The sequence below is a fragment of the Ranitomeya imitator genome, chromosome 6 (genome assembly GCF_032444005.1).
Source record: "Ranitomeya imitator isolate aRanImi1 chromosome 6, aRanImi1.pri, whole genome shotgun sequence".
Lineage (NCBI taxonomy): Eukaryota > Metazoa > Chordata > Amphibia > Anura > Dendrobatidae > Ranitomeya > Ranitomeya imitator.
In genome coordinates this window covers 167,396,154-167,415,337 of record NC_091287.1, presented here as the reverse complement: position 1 = coordinate 167,415,337, position 19,184 = coordinate 167,396,154, and the positions used below count along the sequence as shown (strand labels likewise).

Below are 19,184 nucleotides of genomic sequence, written 5' to 3'. Positions count from 1 at the left end.
AGTCATGTCCCTATATCCAGGTCACCATATTGTAGTTATGTCCCTATATCCAGGTCCCCATATTGTAGTCATATTGTAGTCATGTCCCTATATCTAGGTCCCCATATTGTAGTTATGTCCCCATCCATGTCCCCATATCCAGGTCACCATATTGTAAATATGCCGCCATCCTGGTCCCTGTATTTAGATACAGGGACATTTAGATATGTCCCCTATTATGCCGTTCTTCATGTACACATCACCTGTCCTCTGTTCCCTCTGCATCCTTACTGTACATGTGGCCGCAGGCACTGTAGACCCCTTGACGCTCGCGGCCCGATACAGGAGCCGCTTTCGGCAGCGCTTTTTTTTAAATTTCAGTAGAGTGTGTGCCCTTGGATGCACATTCAATTGAAATGTATTTCAGCTCAGAGACTCTCTGCACAGTAATACCAATGCAAGCTGCCGGCCAATCAGAGGCCAGCATGACAGTGATATCCTACTCTTCCGCGCAGGCATGCCTATGTCAGCTGCTGGCCTCTGATTGGCCGACGGCTGGCATAGGTATTCCTGTGCAGGGAATCTCTGGTCGGCAATACATTTCAATTGAATGTATGTCTAAGGACGCACATTCAACTGAAATAAAACGCTGCCGTGGACCGGGCAGGGATCGCCATGGGGTTTGCAGTACCGGAGGGCCGCATGGAGCAGCCTCAGGGGTGTCAGGTTGCCGCCATGTGTGTGAGACCCCTGCTTTAAATAGTTAAGGAACAGTATGTACGGTAATGTAAAGTCTATAGTGCCATATTATGGGTCTATACAACAAAGATGGCTGTGCCGCCGCAGAATATCATGGCTAAAAGTGTGGGCAGCAGGAATGAAAGTTACCAGATGCAGAACAGCACTGTCGGACTGGTAGGGTAGACACCAGCAGCACCTCGGGGCCCAGATCGGCCTATGTGAACTTGTGGAGTATGGGGCTGCATGGTTAGCTCAGTGATTAACCAAAATCATAGGCACCATCTGCATGGAGATCTCTGTGGGTTTACATGGATTCACCTGGGTACTCTGGTTTTCATTCCAAGGTCAAAAAACTTACTGATAGGTCAATTTGTTATTTCAGTTCTGAGCCCCAAAACAAGAACCATGCAAGTGAGGACATTCCCTGTACAGTGCTGCAGAATATGTTGGCTCTACAATAAGATACATTAATTGTTACCATCAAGTGTATTCTGGCATTGTGCAAGGCAAGCAAAGTCAACCATTTAATTAAAACATTCTGCAATCTTTCTACATAGGGGAACTCACTAACCCGCCTTGTTTTTTGTGCAAATTATGCAGTAGAATACATGTGTGAACATTTTAAAAACTCCATTCAAGTAAAACAAAACAAAAAATCATTTGGAATGAGGTGCAAGCTGCAGAGGGCAAGCTGCAAGATGAGGGCAACCTGCAGAGGGCAAGCTGCAAGATGAGGGCAAGCTGCAAGATGAGAGCAAGCTGCGAGATGAGGGCGAGCTGCGGAGGGCAAGATGAGGGCAAGCTGCAAGATGAAGGCGAGCTGCAGAGGGCAAGCTGCAAGATGAGGGCAAGCTGCAAGATGAGGGCAAGCTGCAGAAGGCAAGCTGCAAGATGAGGGCAAGCTGCAAGATGAGGGCAAGCTGCAAGATGAGGGCGAGCTGCAGAGGGCAAGCTGCAGAATGAGGGCAAGCTGCAAGATGAGGGCAAGTTGCAGATGTTCCAATTCACAACATGTCAGTTCTGTGACAGATTTTTCTCTGACTTTCAAAGTGAATTTTACCTTTTGCAAAGCATAGGATCAAATCTGCATAACAATCTTCAAGTAATATGTTAGGATTTCATAGGAGATTTTACTGCAGTTGTAGATGGGGGGGAGCCTAAAAAAAAAAAGTTCTGTAGGCACACAGATTTCCATTAGTGTAGTGCTTCCTGCAGTTTTCTGATTACTCCAGCAGATACAATGTGTTTAGGAAAGGTCATAAAACTGACTTTTGGCAACATAATCTAGACCACAAAGCCAATAATAAAACTCTTCACACTAAGGGTACCGTCACACAGTGGCATTTTGATCGCTACGACGGCACGATCCGTGACGCTCCAGCATCGTAACAATATCGCTCCAGCGTCGTAGACTGCTGTCACACTTTGCAATGTACGACGCTGGAGCGATAATTTCATGACGTATGTGCGATGTAGAAGCCGTTGGTTACTATGCGCACATTGTATGCAATATCGTGCACACCTTTGTTACACCGTGTGATCATGCCGCCACAGCGGGACACTAGACGACGAAAGAAAGTTTCAAACGATCTGCTACGACGTACGATTCTCAGCGGGGTCCCTGATCGCAGGAGCGTGTCAGACACAGCGAGATCGCTGGAACGTCACGGATATATCGCTGGAACGTCACAAATCGTGCCGTCGTAGCGATCAAAATGCCACTGTGTGACGGTACCCTAATGACTTTCCATGGTCTTATCTACTGCTGTGTACATACAAGTATTGTGCATTTTTGTATCTGTAATATATGTTGAGACTGCTTCTAAATACAATGATGAAACATTTAATGTTTCTGACACTTTCTTGATTGTGTATTGGTTCAGTGGGTAAATTATCCTTGTGAACATCCTTTGGGAGTACAGTCTTCTGTACTTTAGTTTTATACATAATTATATTTTTCTGTACACTGTTTAATAAAAAGGACCGATCAGTTGCAAAAAAAAGTTAAACAACTTTTAAAAATCCCTGAGCTCCACTCAGAGCACCCGGGTCAAGAATTCAGTTTGGTGTCTCCCTTCCTGCCTCATGTGTCTCCCATCCTGCCCCATGTGATTTCCCATCCTGCCCCATGTGATCTCCCATCGTGCCCCTTGTGATCTCCCATCCTGCCTCTTGTGATCTTCCATCCTGCCCCATGTGATCTCCCTTCTTGCCCCTTGTGATCTCCCATCCTGCCTCTTGCGATCTTCCATCCTGCCCCATGTGATCTTCCATCCTTCCCCATGTGATCTCCCTTCCTGCCCCATGTGAGTTCCCATCCTGCCCCATGTGAGTTCCCATCCTGCCCCATGTGATTTCCCATCCTGCCCCATGTGATTTCTCATCCTGCCCCATGTGATTTCCCATCCTGCCCCTTGTGATCTCCCATCCTGCCTCTTGTGATCTTCCATCCTGCCCCATGTGATCTCCCTTCTTGCCCCATGTGACCTCCCATCCTGCCTCATGTGATCTCCCTTCCTGCCCCATGTGATCTCCCTTCCTGCCCCATGTGATCTCCCTTCCTGCTCCATGTGATCTCCCTTCCTGCCCCATGTGAGCTCCCGTCCTGCCCCATGTGATTTACCATCCTGCCCCATGTGATCTCCTATCCTGCCCCATGTGATTTACCATCCTGCCCCATGTGATCTCCTATCCTGCCCCATGTGATATACCATCCTGCCCCATGTGATCTCACATCCTGCCCCATGTGATCTCCCTTCCTGCCCTATATGATCTCCCATCCTGCCCCATGTGATCTCCCATCCTGCCCCTTGTGATCTCCCATCCTGCCCCATATGTGTTATGATCTGGTGGTTTATGAACAACATGAGACAAGCTCTGAAGGAGGTGGTATCTGTACTGACCGCAGACCCTGTACCTAGCAGCGCAACTAGAAATAGCCGTGGGGGGTACCTGACGCTCCCTAGACCCCTCGGCACAGCCTAAGATCTAACTTCCCCTAAAGACGGAAACAGGAAACCTATCTTGCCTCAGAGAAAATCCCCAAAGGAAAGATAGCCCCCCACAAATATTGACGGTGAGAGGAGGGGAAAATAACATACGCAGAGATTAAATCAGATTTTAGCATAGGAGGCCAGTCTAGCTTGATAGATAGGACAGGAAAGGATACTGTGCGGTCAGTATAAAAACTACAAAACAATCCACACAGAGTTTACAAAATCTCCACACCTGACTAAAGGTGTGGAGGGTAAATCTGCTTCCCAGAGCTTCCAGCTAGCAGAAAAAAATCCATAATGACAAGCTTGACAAAAATAGAATGCACAGAACAATAAGTCCACAACATGTGGACTGAAATGAGCAAAGCCAGAACTTATCTTTGCAGAACTGGTCAGGAAACCAGGAGAATCCAAGCAGAGATGTGAATCCAGCCTGAAAACATTGACAAGTGGCATAGGCTAAAGACTAGAGCCAGGTTAAATAGCAGAGCCAGGAGAGACGATTAGTGAAAGCAGCTGCTAAAGCTAAACCCAAGGAGCGGCAGTTCCACTCAAAACCACCAGAGGGAGCCCAAGGGCAGAATTCACAAAAGTGCCCTTTACAACCTCCTGAGGGAGCCCAAGAACGGAATTCACAACACATATGATCTCCCATCCTGCCCCATGTGACCTCCCATCCTGCCCCTTGTGATCTCCCATCCTGCCCCTTGTGATCTCCCATCCTGCCCCTTGTGATCTCCCATCCTGCCCCTTGTGATCTCCCATCCTGCCCCATGTGATTTCCCATCGTGCCCCTTGTGATCTCCCATCCTGCCCCATATGATCTCCCATCCTGCCCCATGTGACCTCCAATCCTGCCCCTTGTGATCTCCCATCCTGCCCCTTGTGATCTCCCATCCTGCCCCTTGTGATCTCCCATCCTGCCCCTTGTGATCTCCCATCCTGCCCCATGTGATTTCCCATCGTGCCCCTTGTGATCTCCCATCCTGCCCCATATGATCTCCCATCCTGCCCCTTGTGATCTCCCATCCTGCCCCTTGTGATCTCCCATCCTGCCCCTTGTGATCTCCCATCCTGCCCCTTGTGATCTCCCATCCTGCCCCATGTGATTTCCCATCGTGCCCCTTGTGATCTCCCATCCTGCCTCTTGTGATCTTCCATCCTGCCCCATGTGATCTCCCATCCTGCCCCTTGTGATCTCCCATCCTGCCCCTTGTGATCTCCCATCCTGCCCCATATGATCTCCCATCCTGCCCCATGTGACCTCCCATCCTGCACCTTGTGATCTCTCATCCTGCCCCTTGTGATCTCCCATCCTGCCCCATGTGATCTCCCTTCCTGCCCCATGTGATCTCCCATCCTGCCTCTTGTGATCTTCCATCCTGCCCCATGTGATCTCCCTTCCTGCCCCATGTGATCTCCCATCCTGCCCCTTGTGACCTCCCATCCTGCCCCATGTGATCTCCCTTTCTGCCCCGTGTGATCTCCCTTCCTGCCCCCTGTGATCTCCCTTCCTGCCCCATGTGATCTCCCTTCCTGCTCCATGTGATCTCCCTTCCTGCACCATGTGAGCTCCCGTCCTGCCCCTTGTGATTTACCATCCTGCCCCATGTGATCTCCTATCCTGCCCCATGTGATCTACCATCCTGCCCCATGTGATCTCACATCCTGCCCCATGTGATCTCCCTTCCTGCCCCATATGATCTCCCATCCTGCCCCATATAACCTCCCATCCTGCCCCTTGTGATTTCCCATCCTGCCCCTTGTGATCTCCCATCCTGCCCCTTGTGATCTCCCATCCTGCCCCATGTGATCTCACATCCTGCCCCATGTGATCTCCCATCCTGCCCTTTGGGATTTCCCATCCTGCCCTATGTGATTTACCATGTGAAACCAACAAAGCTGGTGAATAGTTATGCTCACTAAAGTTTTCTGTTATTTTGTTCTACATGTTGTTTGCTTCAAAACAAAAATAAAACCAAATATTAACAGAGTTGAAGGCATGTTCTTTGCATGAACTGATGCAAACCCTCAACAAATAGTGAAATTCCAGGTTGTGAGGTAGAAAATGGCAAGGGGGTGATTTGCTTGCAGTTCAACCTGTTGTTTCTAAAGGCCCCTTCACATTAAGCGACGCTGCAGCGATACCGACAACGATCCGGATCGCTGCAGCGTCGCTGTTTGGTCGCTGGAGAGCTGTCACACAGACCGCTCTCCAGCGACCAACGATGCCGGTAACCAGGGTAAACATCGGGTAACTAAGCGCAGGGCCGCGCTTAGTAACCCGATGTTTACCCTGGTTACCATCCTAAAAGTAAAAAAAACAAACAGTACATACTTACCTACCGCTGTCTGTCCTCCAGCGCTGTGCTCTGCTCTCCTCCTGTACTGGCTGTGAGCACAGCGGCCGGAAAGCAGAGCGGTGACGTCACCGCTCTGCTTTCCGGCTGACCGACGCTCACAGCCAGTACAGGAGGAGTGCAGAGCACAGCGCCGGAGGACAGACAGCGGTAGGTAAGTATGTACTGTTTGTTTTTTTTACTTTTAGGATGTAACCAGGGTAAACATCGGGTTACTAAGCGCGGCCCTGCGCTTAGTTACCCGATGTTTACCCTGGTTACCAGTGAAGACATCGCTGGATCGGTGTCACAAACGCCGATCCAGCGATGTCCACGGGAGATCCAGCGACGAAATAAAGTCCTGGACTTTCTTCAGCGACCAACGATCTCCCAGCAGGGGCCTGATCGTTGGTCGCTGTCACACATAACGATTTTATTAACGATATCGTTGCTACGTCACAAAAAGCAACAATATCGTTAACAATATCGTTATGTGTGAAGGTACCTTTAGAGTCTTCTCTTTTTTTTTTTTCTTTTTTTTTTCCCTCTTTCCCAGATGCTGCTAATCACAGCTGAAAAGATATGGTAGTATCTGGGAGGGAGGGGTGAAAGTGCATGCCGCCAGAGAAGAATATCAGGAAATACCTGGTTGGATTGCAAGCAGAGATTTCACATATTGCGCTCCAAAAGCCACAAATCTGCAATGAAGCGATGCTGTGGAAACAGAAAAGAGCAGCAAAATCAGGAGAGCTCAAAGATTTTGTTTTACAAAGTATTTAGCTCAATTCTCGGAGTGATTACGGGTTTGGTAATAACAAAGAAGAATTCACCGCCTTGAGCCACAGGACGTACGCCGACACAACATCTTTACAGTGCTATTCCATATACATGCCTTTGGGCATATGACACACCACGCACGCTATCAACTTGAACTTGATACAGACTTCCTTGAGAAAGGCATGGTTTGCCGAAACCTTGGATATAATGATGTCTGTTGTTCTTTAATGTCGGCTGAATGCTAATAAAATTCACCCTTCCAAAGAGAATATATTGTGGATCAATTGAGTGCCAAAGGACATCGTCTTTGAAATTTCACTTTTTCCTTTGAGCACCACCTATTTGATGAGTGCGCCACTCTTGATTTAATTGTTCTATGGGTTTAGTAATAACTCATCAATGAGAAATATTTTTTTTGCAGTTATGACCGGGGTACAACCTATAATGTCTTTGTGGGAAAAGGACAGATCATTGCAGGAATGGACAAAGCACTGATTGGCATGTGTGTAAATGAGAGGCGATTAGTGAAGATTCCACCCAGTCTGGCGTATGGGAGTACAGGAGTGGGTAAGTCACCTGCCTGCATGATTTTCTTGGACAGAAAACTGTTCATTTCAAATTATAATTATGTCTTTGTTACGAGATGCATGCAAAATATATGTCAGCTTTGCAAATGCTTCTTAATTTGAACCTGTCATCAGGATTTTATATCAGAACCTAATTGCATGTATGTAAAGGTGCTTTAATGCTGATGAAATCCTTACCTTTCCTGTAGAAATCCATCTTGCTGTTGTGGGGCTCTTTCAGACGTCCATACACATCGGTCCTAGATCGGACCACAGTGCACGGCCTAGCTGCAGCTCTCCCAACCCGAGCAGGACAGTCTTTTAGAAATATATGAAGTTGCCACGTTCGGGTCGGGATAGTCACGGCCAGTCCGTGCATTAGTAGTCCAATCTCAAACCGATATGCACGGACGTCTGAAGGAGTCTTTAAAGAAATCCATAGCTGAAATGGTATGCTAATGAGCTGCAAGTGCAGTGGGCGGGCCCTGCGCCTACAGCTCTCCTTTTCTGTATTTCCCCTCCCGCTGTCTGCCTCATGTCTCTTAATGATAGGTCACTGACACATAAGGCAGGCAGCGGGCCAGGACTAGGGATAGAAGGCATAAGGGCTGTAATGTCCATGTAATGTTGCAGCTCTTTAGCATGCGAGAAATACGGCCGGGTCTTGCATGTTAATACCCGGCATTGCCGCCGTCACTCAGGAGCGGAGTGTGTGGCCGCATAGCAGTACATGGAGCCGCACGCTCCGCTCCTGAGTGATGGCTGCAATGCCAGGTATTAACATTCGAGACCCGGCTGTATTTCTCGCATGTGTGATCCCGGCCATACAGTTTCAACTTTGGATTTTTTTAAAAAGGCAAAATAAATTTCTACAAGTAAGTTAAGGATTTACTCAGCATTTGGCAATATTCATATGTTTAGTGTTTGGTCAGTATTTTACATCAGCATTAGGCTGCCGTCACACTAGCAGTATTTGGTCAGTATTTTACATCAGTATTTGTAAGCCAAAACCAGGAGTGGAACAATTAGAGGAAAAGTATAATAGAAACATATGCACCACTTCTGTATTTATCACCCACTCATGGTATTGGATTACAAATACTGAGGTAAAATAATGACCAAATACAGCTAGTGTGACGGCAGCCATAGAAAATCTGCAAGGAAAAAAGGCACTAAATCTGCAACGTGTGCGCACAGCTTAAAAGTAGCATGTCACCACTTACTGAACGTGTGAACGTGGCCTTGAAAAGCCTTTTCATACATACAATCAGTTTGGGGTATAAAATCCTGATGACAGGTTCTCTTTAACCCTTTCCTTTGCATGTGTAAGGAGGTGGCGGTCCCCTCAGTTGCGCCCTCTGTTTTTGCCGTGTGACCTCTGTGCACTTCCTGTGTATATATGTTTTATGCCTTATTATGTTGAGCTGTGTTTGTCTGTTCTTAATGTAATGTAATGTACCTGCTGTATTTGTATTGTAACATGTATGTTGCCCGTTAAGGCTACTTTCACACTTGCGTTTTTAGCAATCCGTCGCAATCCATTGTTTTGGGCAAAAAACGGATCCTGCAAATGTGCCCGCAGGATGTGTTTTTTGCCCATAGACTTGTATTAGCGACGGATGGCCACACATCGCGTCAGTCGTGCAACGGATCCATCGTGTTTTCACGCTCCGTTCAATGTAACGTTTTTTCGTACGTCACGTCCGCCATTTTCTACCGGCCGGAATTCCGCCCCCTCCTCCCCGGACTTCAGAATGGGCAGCGGATGCGTAAAAAAACTGCATCCGCTGCCCACGTCGTGCACAAATTTCACAACGTGCGTCGGTATGTCGGCCCGACGCTTGGCAACGGACCCGTACCGACGCAAGTGTGAAAGTAGCCTAAAACTGTCTAGTTAGGAACAGCAACAGTTAACGGGGGACTGGGCCAGCAGCAGTAAGGCTATGTGCACACGTTGCGGATTGGTGTGTGTATTTTTCCGCTCTGTTTTTGCAAAATCCGCAGGTAAACCGCACTGCGGATTACTTGCAGATTTGATGCTGATTTCCCGTGGTTTTTGTGCGGATTCCACCTGCGGTTTTACACCTGTGGATTCCTATTGAGGAACAGTTGTAAACCGCTGCGAAATCCGCACAAAGAATTGACATGATGCGGAAAAAGCAACACTGCGTTTCCGCATGTTTTTTTCCTCAGCATGTGCACTGCGGATTTTGTTTTCCATACGTTTACATGGTACTGTACAACGCATGGAAAACTGCTGCAGATCCGCAGCGTCAAATCTGCTGTGGATCTGCAGCAAAATCCGCAATGTGTGTACATAGCCTAAGGCCACAGGAAACTGCTGTTTCCCTCCAGAACTGCCAGAGACGTTGGTCAGGGAAGACGTACATGGACACAGGGCATTGCCAGGCCTCCAGGACCGGAGAGAACTATTGCCCTGGATTCCCAAGGACTACGGAATAAGGAAGGCTAAGGACTGCAATACGGGCCTCAGGACTCCCGAAGGGCCCCCGCTTCTGAAGGGTTAATCCCGGCATGTAGCATTCCTCTGAACTGTGGCTGCTTCAGCTGCTATGGGTGCAGCTGGAGAGTGACAGGGACAGAGCAGGAAAACCAGTATTGTACTGGTGTCTTCTTCCTATTCTACCACCATCCAATAAAGGTTATTTTCCCCGTTGGAAAGCTGCTGCCTTCCTGGATCCTTTATTTCCTGGAGCAAGAACAAGGTACCGTCGTCAGGATGATTGTGTTGGTCCCAACTGTCTATGTGCAAGGGACCAGGGGAGCGCTCGCTGACAGTTGGCTCAGTGGACTCCATTCCTGAGCTGTGCCTGTAAGATCCCGGCTCTGACTACCCTCCACTGGTCACCCTTGTTACACATGCCTTGCAAGGCATTTTCCTTAGTGTTTTGCGGCGTGTCTAAAGAATCATAAAATCAACCGGTACTCCTGCATCTTGGCTGTGGCGCCAATGATTGTGCCGTCTACATTGGCAATGCCACAGAGCTCAGTGATTTGCTTGCAGTGCTGTTGTTTTTTCCGGCTTTATTTTAGGCCAAATATGTGACAAAAGCCAATTTTCTTCCACTTTTGTTTGTAATCATTTTTACTCTCAGTTTTCACTTTTGTATGCCTCTAGACTTTATTGTGCACTTTTTCCCACTGCATGGATAGATTATATGCTTGTGTGTGTCCTCTTTTTAGTATATGATCTGAAATTAATTCATGTATTTTACATTTACATCTTACCAAATGACAAGAGGAGAGGCCAGGAGCTGTGGCTGAGCACGGCCAGCTTCTTTCTGGTAGCCGAGCTCTGACCGCCAGTGTAGGCTTATAACACTGGCACCAGAGTGAGCACAAAATCTGTTGAGTTTTTTCTCATGGATGTACTAATGAGGGTGGGGGCGATTCTGTATATCAGATGATGGTAAAGTAGCGCTTTGTGCCCAGATCTGCCAACATTTGGCCTGTTTTGCTAATTTGCTCATCCATAGAATTTAATGGGAGAATGGATTGACTTATTTTCTCATATATTCACCAAAAAAGTCAATCAGCAAAACGCAAATCAGGCAAAAATGTATCTTGCCTTACCTAAAGCTTACATGTATCTGAAGTGGAATCTTGTTGTTATATCAGCCACTAATAAGATGTACCTGTTTGTAATACAGCAAAAGAAGGACTCTGCTGTCTGCAGAGGGTTAATCCGAATTCCCTCTACATACTGTACATAGGCGGGCAGCCGCCAGGGTTGGAGGTGCTGTTTCAGCGTATCCACCTCTTTTGGGAACATGCCCTAAAGTAACATCTGACTGTGGCAGAAGAAGAATGAAGCTTGCAGAAATCTATGTCACTGATGCTACAACAATCCCATTCAGATGCATGAAGCAGATTTTCAGTTCAGAAGTTTGGATATGTGACTGTTTCCCCAGGATGCATTTAAGTGATAGACTCCTCATTTCCTTTTTTTCGGCTCTGCTCTGAGCATGTATGTGAGAATATGTACAAGATTGTTTTTCTTCATTTTCACAGCTGGTGTGATCCCCCCGGATGCAGTGCTTCACTTTGATGTCCTTTTAATGGATATCTGGAACCCAGATGACAAAGTTGAAGTAGATTCGTACTACAAGCCAGAAACGTGTGCAAGAACGGTCCAAGTGTCTGACTTCATCCGCTACCACTACAATGGATCCTTGCCTGACGGGACGCTTTTTGATTCCAGGTATCTGTGATCATTTATTAGTTTTCTTCTGCAACTGGAGGTGCCAAAGCAGACCCACTAAGGATCCATACAGGCATGTCCAGACCTCAGTGCTGGCTATTGCTCTCAGTACTGTCACGTTCGCAGCTCCCCATAAGTGGATACAGTGTCACATTTCCTATTGGAAGCACTTTAAATGAGTTCCTTGGGAAATGAGATGCTATTTTATTCCGTAGACTGTAGAAAATACTCTGTAATACTGTATTTATGTACTGTAGATATAGAATCAGCAAAAAAATACAAAACTAAAAAATGCATTTTCACACTGCACATTTTCTACCAGACTAGATCTCTGTCCGCGCTCTCTAATACAATGACTTGTATATTCTTCCCCTCAAGTCACAATCGCATGAGAACGTATGACACCTATGTGGGAATTGGTTGGCTGATCCCTGGAATGGACACTGGACTACTTGGAATGTGTGTGGGTGAAAAACGGATAATCACAGTCCCACCTTTTCTCGCCTATGGAGAAGATGGTGATGGTAAGAAGACACTAAAGTGGCATTGTTAAAGGGAACCAGTGACTAGATGTGTGCTGACTGCATGAATGAAAGCCTGGCTTCACGATTGTAACCGCGTACTCCGAGTGCTGCACTGTTTCAGAGGAAATATAGTTTGTGAAGCCGTCTGGGTTCTGTAGGAAGAGCCCTGTCTAGTTCAGCGGGGTTCTTGGCTGCTTCTCCCCAACCCAAGTGTGTATGTATGGAGAGACCTAGCAATGAACTGGAGCAAGGCCAAGATACAACATGGTTCCTGCCCGGCTGTTCTAAGTATGATTTGTTGGAAACGTGGCGCTTCAGAGTAAAATACACATGGATGCAATTGTGTAGCCAGTCTCATATGCCCAAGATCTGGGTTACCTGAATCTAGTGACAGTTTCCACTTTAAATAATATCTGCAGTGTAAACAAACTTTTATAATAACTTATATCTGACCTAATAATGTGCTCTTGTCAATAACATGATGTGTGTGATACTAGGCTGGAAACACATGTGCAGTTTTTGATGTCAGAAGTGAGCTCGATAGGAAAACATCAAGGACGGACTTACTGTATATTCCTCATCCATCCTGAACATCATTTGGGCTTTGGTTTTAAAAATGCATTAAACACGGAACATGTGCTTCTTGTAAGAAAAATAAGCAATGTAGGAGAAGAGGAATCACATTGAAACTATCTCCTGATCTACTGCACCCTAATAATTGCCGGCCATCGATAAGAATGAACTAGTTTGCTTACCCGCCACACTGCAATGGCATGAGGGATTCAGAGAGTTCTTAATTATTGACAAACGATTTTCCTTATTCTGTACTTAAAAAGTTAAAAACCGCTATCACTGAAGACATGTGTCATGTGTACTGTGCAGCGATCCGCTGATTGCTGGGTAGCTTGAAAGAAAAAAGGGGCTGTCATAATGAGAAAACCAATTTCCTTTAAAGGGGCCCTGTCCGCACAGAATGACTGTTCAAGCCAAGCACAGGCGCTCGGTGCAGCATGGCGGGGCTTAATATTTAAGTGCACCTTCCCACCTGCTTGGTTTCCACCTATCTCCTCCCTTCTCTTGCTCTATGAAGCCAGAGCTGTCAATCACAGAAGAGGCGGGAGGTGGGCCATGGTGGGAAGGTGTACATAAGTGATCGGTCCCGCCATGAAGCACCGAGCGCCTGTACTTGGCTTACACAGTCATTCTGTGCTGACCGAGTCCCTTTAATACTGTGTATTGAAGCTCTTCATGCAGTGTATGCATAGCAGTTTACATGAGGGTCAGCGAGTCTCTGTTTTCTTGACAGTAGCTAGGAAATTCGTCTTTTGAATATTTCCTCTGTTAATGATGATGAGATAGATAATGGTGGAATATTGATTTGTGTCATGTAATTAGTGCAGTGGTAATATGACCGCTCCTGCCTGCAGCACATATTGTGTAAGCCAAACTTGTTCCCCTTTGCTGTGCAGGTAAAGATATTCCCTCGCAGGCCACTCTTGTTTTCGATGTGGTCTTACTGGACTTACACAACCCAAAAGATGGTGTCACTGTAGAAGTCCAGTATATGCCAGAAGAATGCGAGAGGAAGTCTCAGGCTGGTGACTACGTCCGGTACCATTACAATGGCTCATTATTGGATGGCACATTCTTCGACTCCAGGTATACGAATGCTTCTTTCTATTAACATAGTAAAAACTATATAATATCATAATTATTTACTTAAATGCATGTAATTAGGGCTAAAAATAATTTTTGCAACTTCTCATTAATAAATGTTGCACCGTTTGTCTTCTACGGCCTGAGTGTTGCGTTTTCTATTGCTGGCCGCAGAATGAATTATCTGATAGTTTATCAGTCAGCATGCTGCGGCGCTCTGACGAGGAGTTTATAACTCCTTTTCTGTGCTTCGCAGCTGATTTATGACCACAAACCATTTTAAAGTTGAATATGAAGGAAAACAAAGAGCATGTAAAAAAGAAAAGGTGCAACATTTTTAATGTGTGGTCATTACAGGTTGTAAGCTTTTTGAAGAGATGAGTTTTCAGGTTCCGTCTGAAGGATCTAAATGTGGTGGATAACCGGACGTGTTGGGGCACAGAATTCCAGAAGATGGGGGATATTCGGGAGAAGTCTTGGAGGTGATTGAGTGAGGAACAAATAAGCGTGGAGGAGAGAAAGAGGTCTTGGGAGGACCGGAGGTTACATGAGAAAAGATATTGGGTGATATACGGAAATATACGGAGGAGAAAGGTTATGGATGGCTTTGTAGGTCAGCGTTAGTAGTCTTAACTGGATACGCTGGGAAATTGGGAGCCAGTAAAGGGATTTGCAAAGAGGGGAAGCAGGAGTGTAGCGAGCAGAGAGCAGAGAGATTAATTAGTCGGGTAGCAGATTTAAGGACGGACTGAAGGGGTGCGACAGTGTTAGAAGGTAGGCCACAGAGGAGGATGTTGCAGTGGTCGAGGCGGGAGATGATTAGGGCATGCACAAGCATTTTGGTAGAGTGAAGGTTAAGGAAAGGACGGATTCTTGCTGTCTAAGGTGTGTGGTAGGATTGTATCATATCATTAAAGGGAACCTGACAGCAGATACACGCTGCCCGAACCACATCAGCATGTAACAGCCACTGGCTGTATGATACTAGCCAGGTATGTCTGACTCTGAAATGCTGCAGTAATTCAGAGAAAAGCATAGTTTAAAAGAGGGAGCAAGGCAGCTACTTTCTTCTCCGCTCCCCTGGAGTGACCAGTCACACAAGGGGGGTAAGTGAGGAGAAGTCGCCAGGGATCTGAATGACTAGGCCCATCCAGCTGTCAGGTTTCCTTAGTTAAAGGGGTTTTCCTATAAACAAAGTTCACTTAAATCAGCAGATCTTGAAATAATAATACGTTCCACAATTGGATGTGTTCGACAAAAAATGTTCCTGTGCCTAGATAATGTCATAAACGTGCCCCTGCTGTGTACTGTGTAATGGCTGTGTCTGATCGTACAGCGTCATGGTCTGATCATACCACAGCTCCTGAGCAGGGGGAAGCAAAAGAGTTACAGACAGGACAGCAGGGGATCTTACTATTCTAAGATCTATTAATTACAATGTATATTGTTCATATTTATAAAAAGCATTTGACGTTTCTTAAGCCATACTAAAATTCAGGTCACATGCAGGAATTATGCTTCATTCCCATTTGAATCCACTGCCTTATCTACTTTACTTGCAAGCTATTCCTGGAAAGTCATCTGTGTTTCCCTTCTGATATTATTTGTCCCGTACCCTAGTTACTCTCGAAACCACACTTATGACACGTACATTGGAAAGGGCTATGTAATCGCTGGTATGGATGAAGGTTTGCTGGGTGTGTGCATTGGAGAAAAGCGGAGAATCACAATTCCACCGCATCTTGCGTATGGCGAGGAAGGAACGGGTAAGTACCTATTGTATACATGGAATGTAAGATGGTCGGTTGTTTAGCCCTACGTCCGTCCAGCTCAGAGACCATACTGTACCGTTCTGCTGATAACGAGTAGGATATCGGGAAATCTGCGTATAGATGTCGTACTTCCAAACTGTCACATCACAGTTGTAGTAAAATGTCACAATACCAGTTAATTCCCACCTTTCTACGTTCACCCTTAGGCCGGGTCACACGAGCGATGAATACGGATGAGTGCTATGAGATAAAACATCGCATAGCACTCGGACCAGTATTCATCTATGGGGCAGCTCACATCAGCGTTTTTTTTTCTCGCCTATAAGGCGATGGGTGCGAGTGAGACAATACACATCACTCAGATATCATCCGAGTGCTGTGCGATATACCCTGACCCCGGCAATGGAGGAGATGGAGAAATTCATTTCTGCGAGAGGCTCGGAGCACAGACGCATGACACTCGGCTCCCGCTGGCAGCAGAGCAGGAGCCGAGGGTCATTAGCATCTCGCATCGGATGCCATATGCTAGTCTGACTTCGGCCTTAAAATCATAGTCTGAAGAGTAAAATGTAAGATCTAAGTTTCCTTTTCTTCAGGACACTGAGTCTTGTAGCAGGCAAGCTGGCTGCTGTGTCTCAGGCCCACCATCACTCCACTTCTGTTATTGGAATTGAGTCCAATTGAGTTTCAGCAGCCCCACAAAACGTATTGCTTGGGAAGCGGATGCCAGCGAGACATTTCCCCTACAGCAGCTTCAGATGAATGGCCTACCTCGTAATACAGACATGTTTGGGTGTGTCAGATTGTGCACGTTTGTACATAGCGACTCTCCATCCTGGCTCATTGATATCTATTTATGTTAGTAGAACATATGGACAGTCATTGGCTTTATGAGACAACCCCTTAGGCTAAGTTCACACTGGGTGTATTTGCTGCATTTTTATGCGGTTTGTTATGCCAATTTTCAGCTACAGTTTACAGTACCAGCAAAGCCTATGAGATTTCAGAAATCCCATGTACATACATTTTTTTTTTGTCATCAGTATTTTGTGCTTTGCATGTTTTTTTTAAATCAGCATTTTTCATCCATTGAAAGCAATGGGATTGAAAAAACAAGTACACCAGTATATGAAACCCATTTATTTGTGTGATTTTTCCACGTTTAACATCTTGTTTTGGTCTCCAGAGATGGCAGTTGGGATTAGTACAGTTTAATTAAATTAGTGATGTAAACAAGGTAAACATTGTCTGACCAAGGTGTGAGCTTGAACAATACCTGTGGCTAACCAAGGAGCAACTCAATGGCAGACCAAAGTGTGAAAGTTAAACAGTGTCCTACAAACCCAATTCACTGCCAGTGTTTTAGGTAAATTATTCCAGACCAATTCACGTCCCCTGCTGTTAGATCGGTATGTGTATTTTTCATCAACATACCATATATACTCGTGTATAAGCCGAGTTTTTCAGCACATTTTTTGTGCTGAAAATGACCCCCTCAGCTTATACACAAGTCAATTGTCCCAGAAAGAGGGAGGGGGAGCGGCGGGTTACAGATGCAGGAGCCGGTGGCTGTGGCTAAAGGCTGTGCTACTGCTAAAGAGAAATGAATATTCATTTCTCTGTAATAGCGCACAGTGACAGCCGCCGGCTTCCAGCACACATCCTACGTACCTTCGCTGCATCTCGTTTGTTCCTTCGCCAGCAGCATTTCCTGCCGAGCGATCACATGGCCCCACTCATTAAGGTAATGAATATGCATGCCTCCCCACTCCCATAGGCATGGAGTAAATATTCATTACCTTAATGAGCAGGGCCACGTGATTGCTCAGCCGGAAGAGCTGCAGGCGCCAGAACGAGATGCAAGGAGGGCGCACAGGAAAGGTAAGTAGGATGTTTGTTTTTTTTCTAATAGGAACCATGCATACAAGGATGGGGAATAAGGAGTCATGCATACAAGGATAGGGGATAAGGAGCCATGCATACAAGGATGGGGATAAGGAGCCATGCATACAAGGATAGGGGATAAGGAACCATGCATACAAGGATGGGGATAAGGAGCCATGCATACAAGGATGGGGATAAGTAGCCATGCATACAAGGATGGGAGGGGGGAGCCATGCATACAAGGATGGGAGGGGGGGGGCATGCATACAAGGATGGGAATAAGGAGCCATGCAGACAAGGATGGGAATAAGGAGCCATGCAGACAAGGATGGGAATAAGGAGCCATGCAGACAAGGATGGGAATAAGGAGCCATGCATACAAGGATGGGAATAAGGAGCCATGCAGACAAGGATGGGAATAAGGAGCCATGCAGACAAGGATGGGAATAAGGAGCCATGCATACAAGGATGGGGATAAGGAGCCATGCATACAAGGATGGGAGGGGGGAGCCATGCAGACAAGGATGGGAGGGGGGAGCCATGCATACAAGGATGGGAATAAGGAGCCATGCAGACAAGGATAGGGGATAAGGAGCCATGCATACAAGGATGGGGGATAAGGAGCCATGCATACAAGGATGGGAGGGGGGAGCCATGCATACAAGGATGGGAGGGGGGAGCCATGCATACAAGGATGGGAATAAGGAGCCATGTAGACAAGGATGGGAATAAGGAGCCATGCAGACAAGGATGGGAATAAGGAGCCATGCAGACAAGGATGGGAATAAGGAGCCATGCATACAAGGATGGGGATAAGGAGCCATGTATACAAGGATGGGGATAAGGAGCCATGCATACAAGAATGGGAATAAGGAGCCATGCATACAAGGATGGGGATAAGGAGCCATGCATACAAGGATGGGAGGGGGGAGCCATGCATACAAGGATGGGAGGGGGGAGCCATGCATACAAGGATGGGAATAAGGAGCCATGCAGACAAGGATGGGAATAAGGAGCCATGCAGACAAGGATGGGAATAAGGAGCCATGCAGACAAGGATGGGAATAAGGAGCCATGCATACAAGGATGGGGATAAGGAGCCATGCATACAAGGATGGGAGGGGGGAGCCATGCATACAAGGATGGGAGGGGGGAGCCATGCATACAAGGATGGGAATAAGGAGCCATGCAGACAAGGATGGGAATAAGGAGCCATGCAGACAAGGATGGGAATAAGGAGCCATGCAGACAAGGATGGGAATAAGGAGCCATGCATACAAGGATGGGGATAAGGAGCCATGCATACAAGGATGGGAGGGGGGAGCCATGCATACAAGGATGGGAGGGGGGAGCCATGCATACAAGGATGGGAATAAGGAGCCATGCAGACAAGGATGGGAATAAGGAGCCATGCAGACAAGGATGGGAATAAGGAGCCATGCAGACAAGGATGGGAATAAGGAGCCATGCATACAAGGATGGGGATAAGGAGCCATGCATACAAGGATGGGAGGGGGGAGCCATGCATACAAGGACAGGGGAACCACGCATACCAGGATAGGGATGAGGGGACAATGCATACCTGGCTTATACTCGAGTCAATAAGTTTACCTAGTTTTTTGTGGCAAAATTAGAGGCCTTGGCTTATACTCTTGTCGGCTTATACTCGAGTATATACGGTATGTCTTGTATTGGTGACCTGTGTTCATGCTTCTGTGGTGGAAGCAA

General features: G+C 46.6%; 1 protein-coding gene across 1 annotated transcript in view; it reads left to right on the top strand.

Moving 5' to 3' along the window:
- Positions 1–19,184, top strand: part of FKBP9 (FKBP prolyl isomerase 9) — a 47,995-nt gene that overhangs the window by 18,203 nt on the left and 10,608 nt on the right. Inside the window, exons 2-6 of the mRNA XM_069730275.1 lie at positions 7,254–7,399; positions 11,431–11,620; positions 11,999–12,144; positions 13,614–13,803; positions 15,421–15,566. Coding sequence (XP_069586376.1) covers positions 7,254–7,399; positions 11,431–11,620; positions 11,999–12,144; positions 13,614–13,803; positions 15,421–15,566 — 818 coding nt within the window. The remainder of the gene's footprint in view (positions 1–7,253; positions 7,400–11,430; positions 11,621–11,998; positions 12,145–13,613; positions 13,804–15,420; positions 15,567–19,184) is intronic.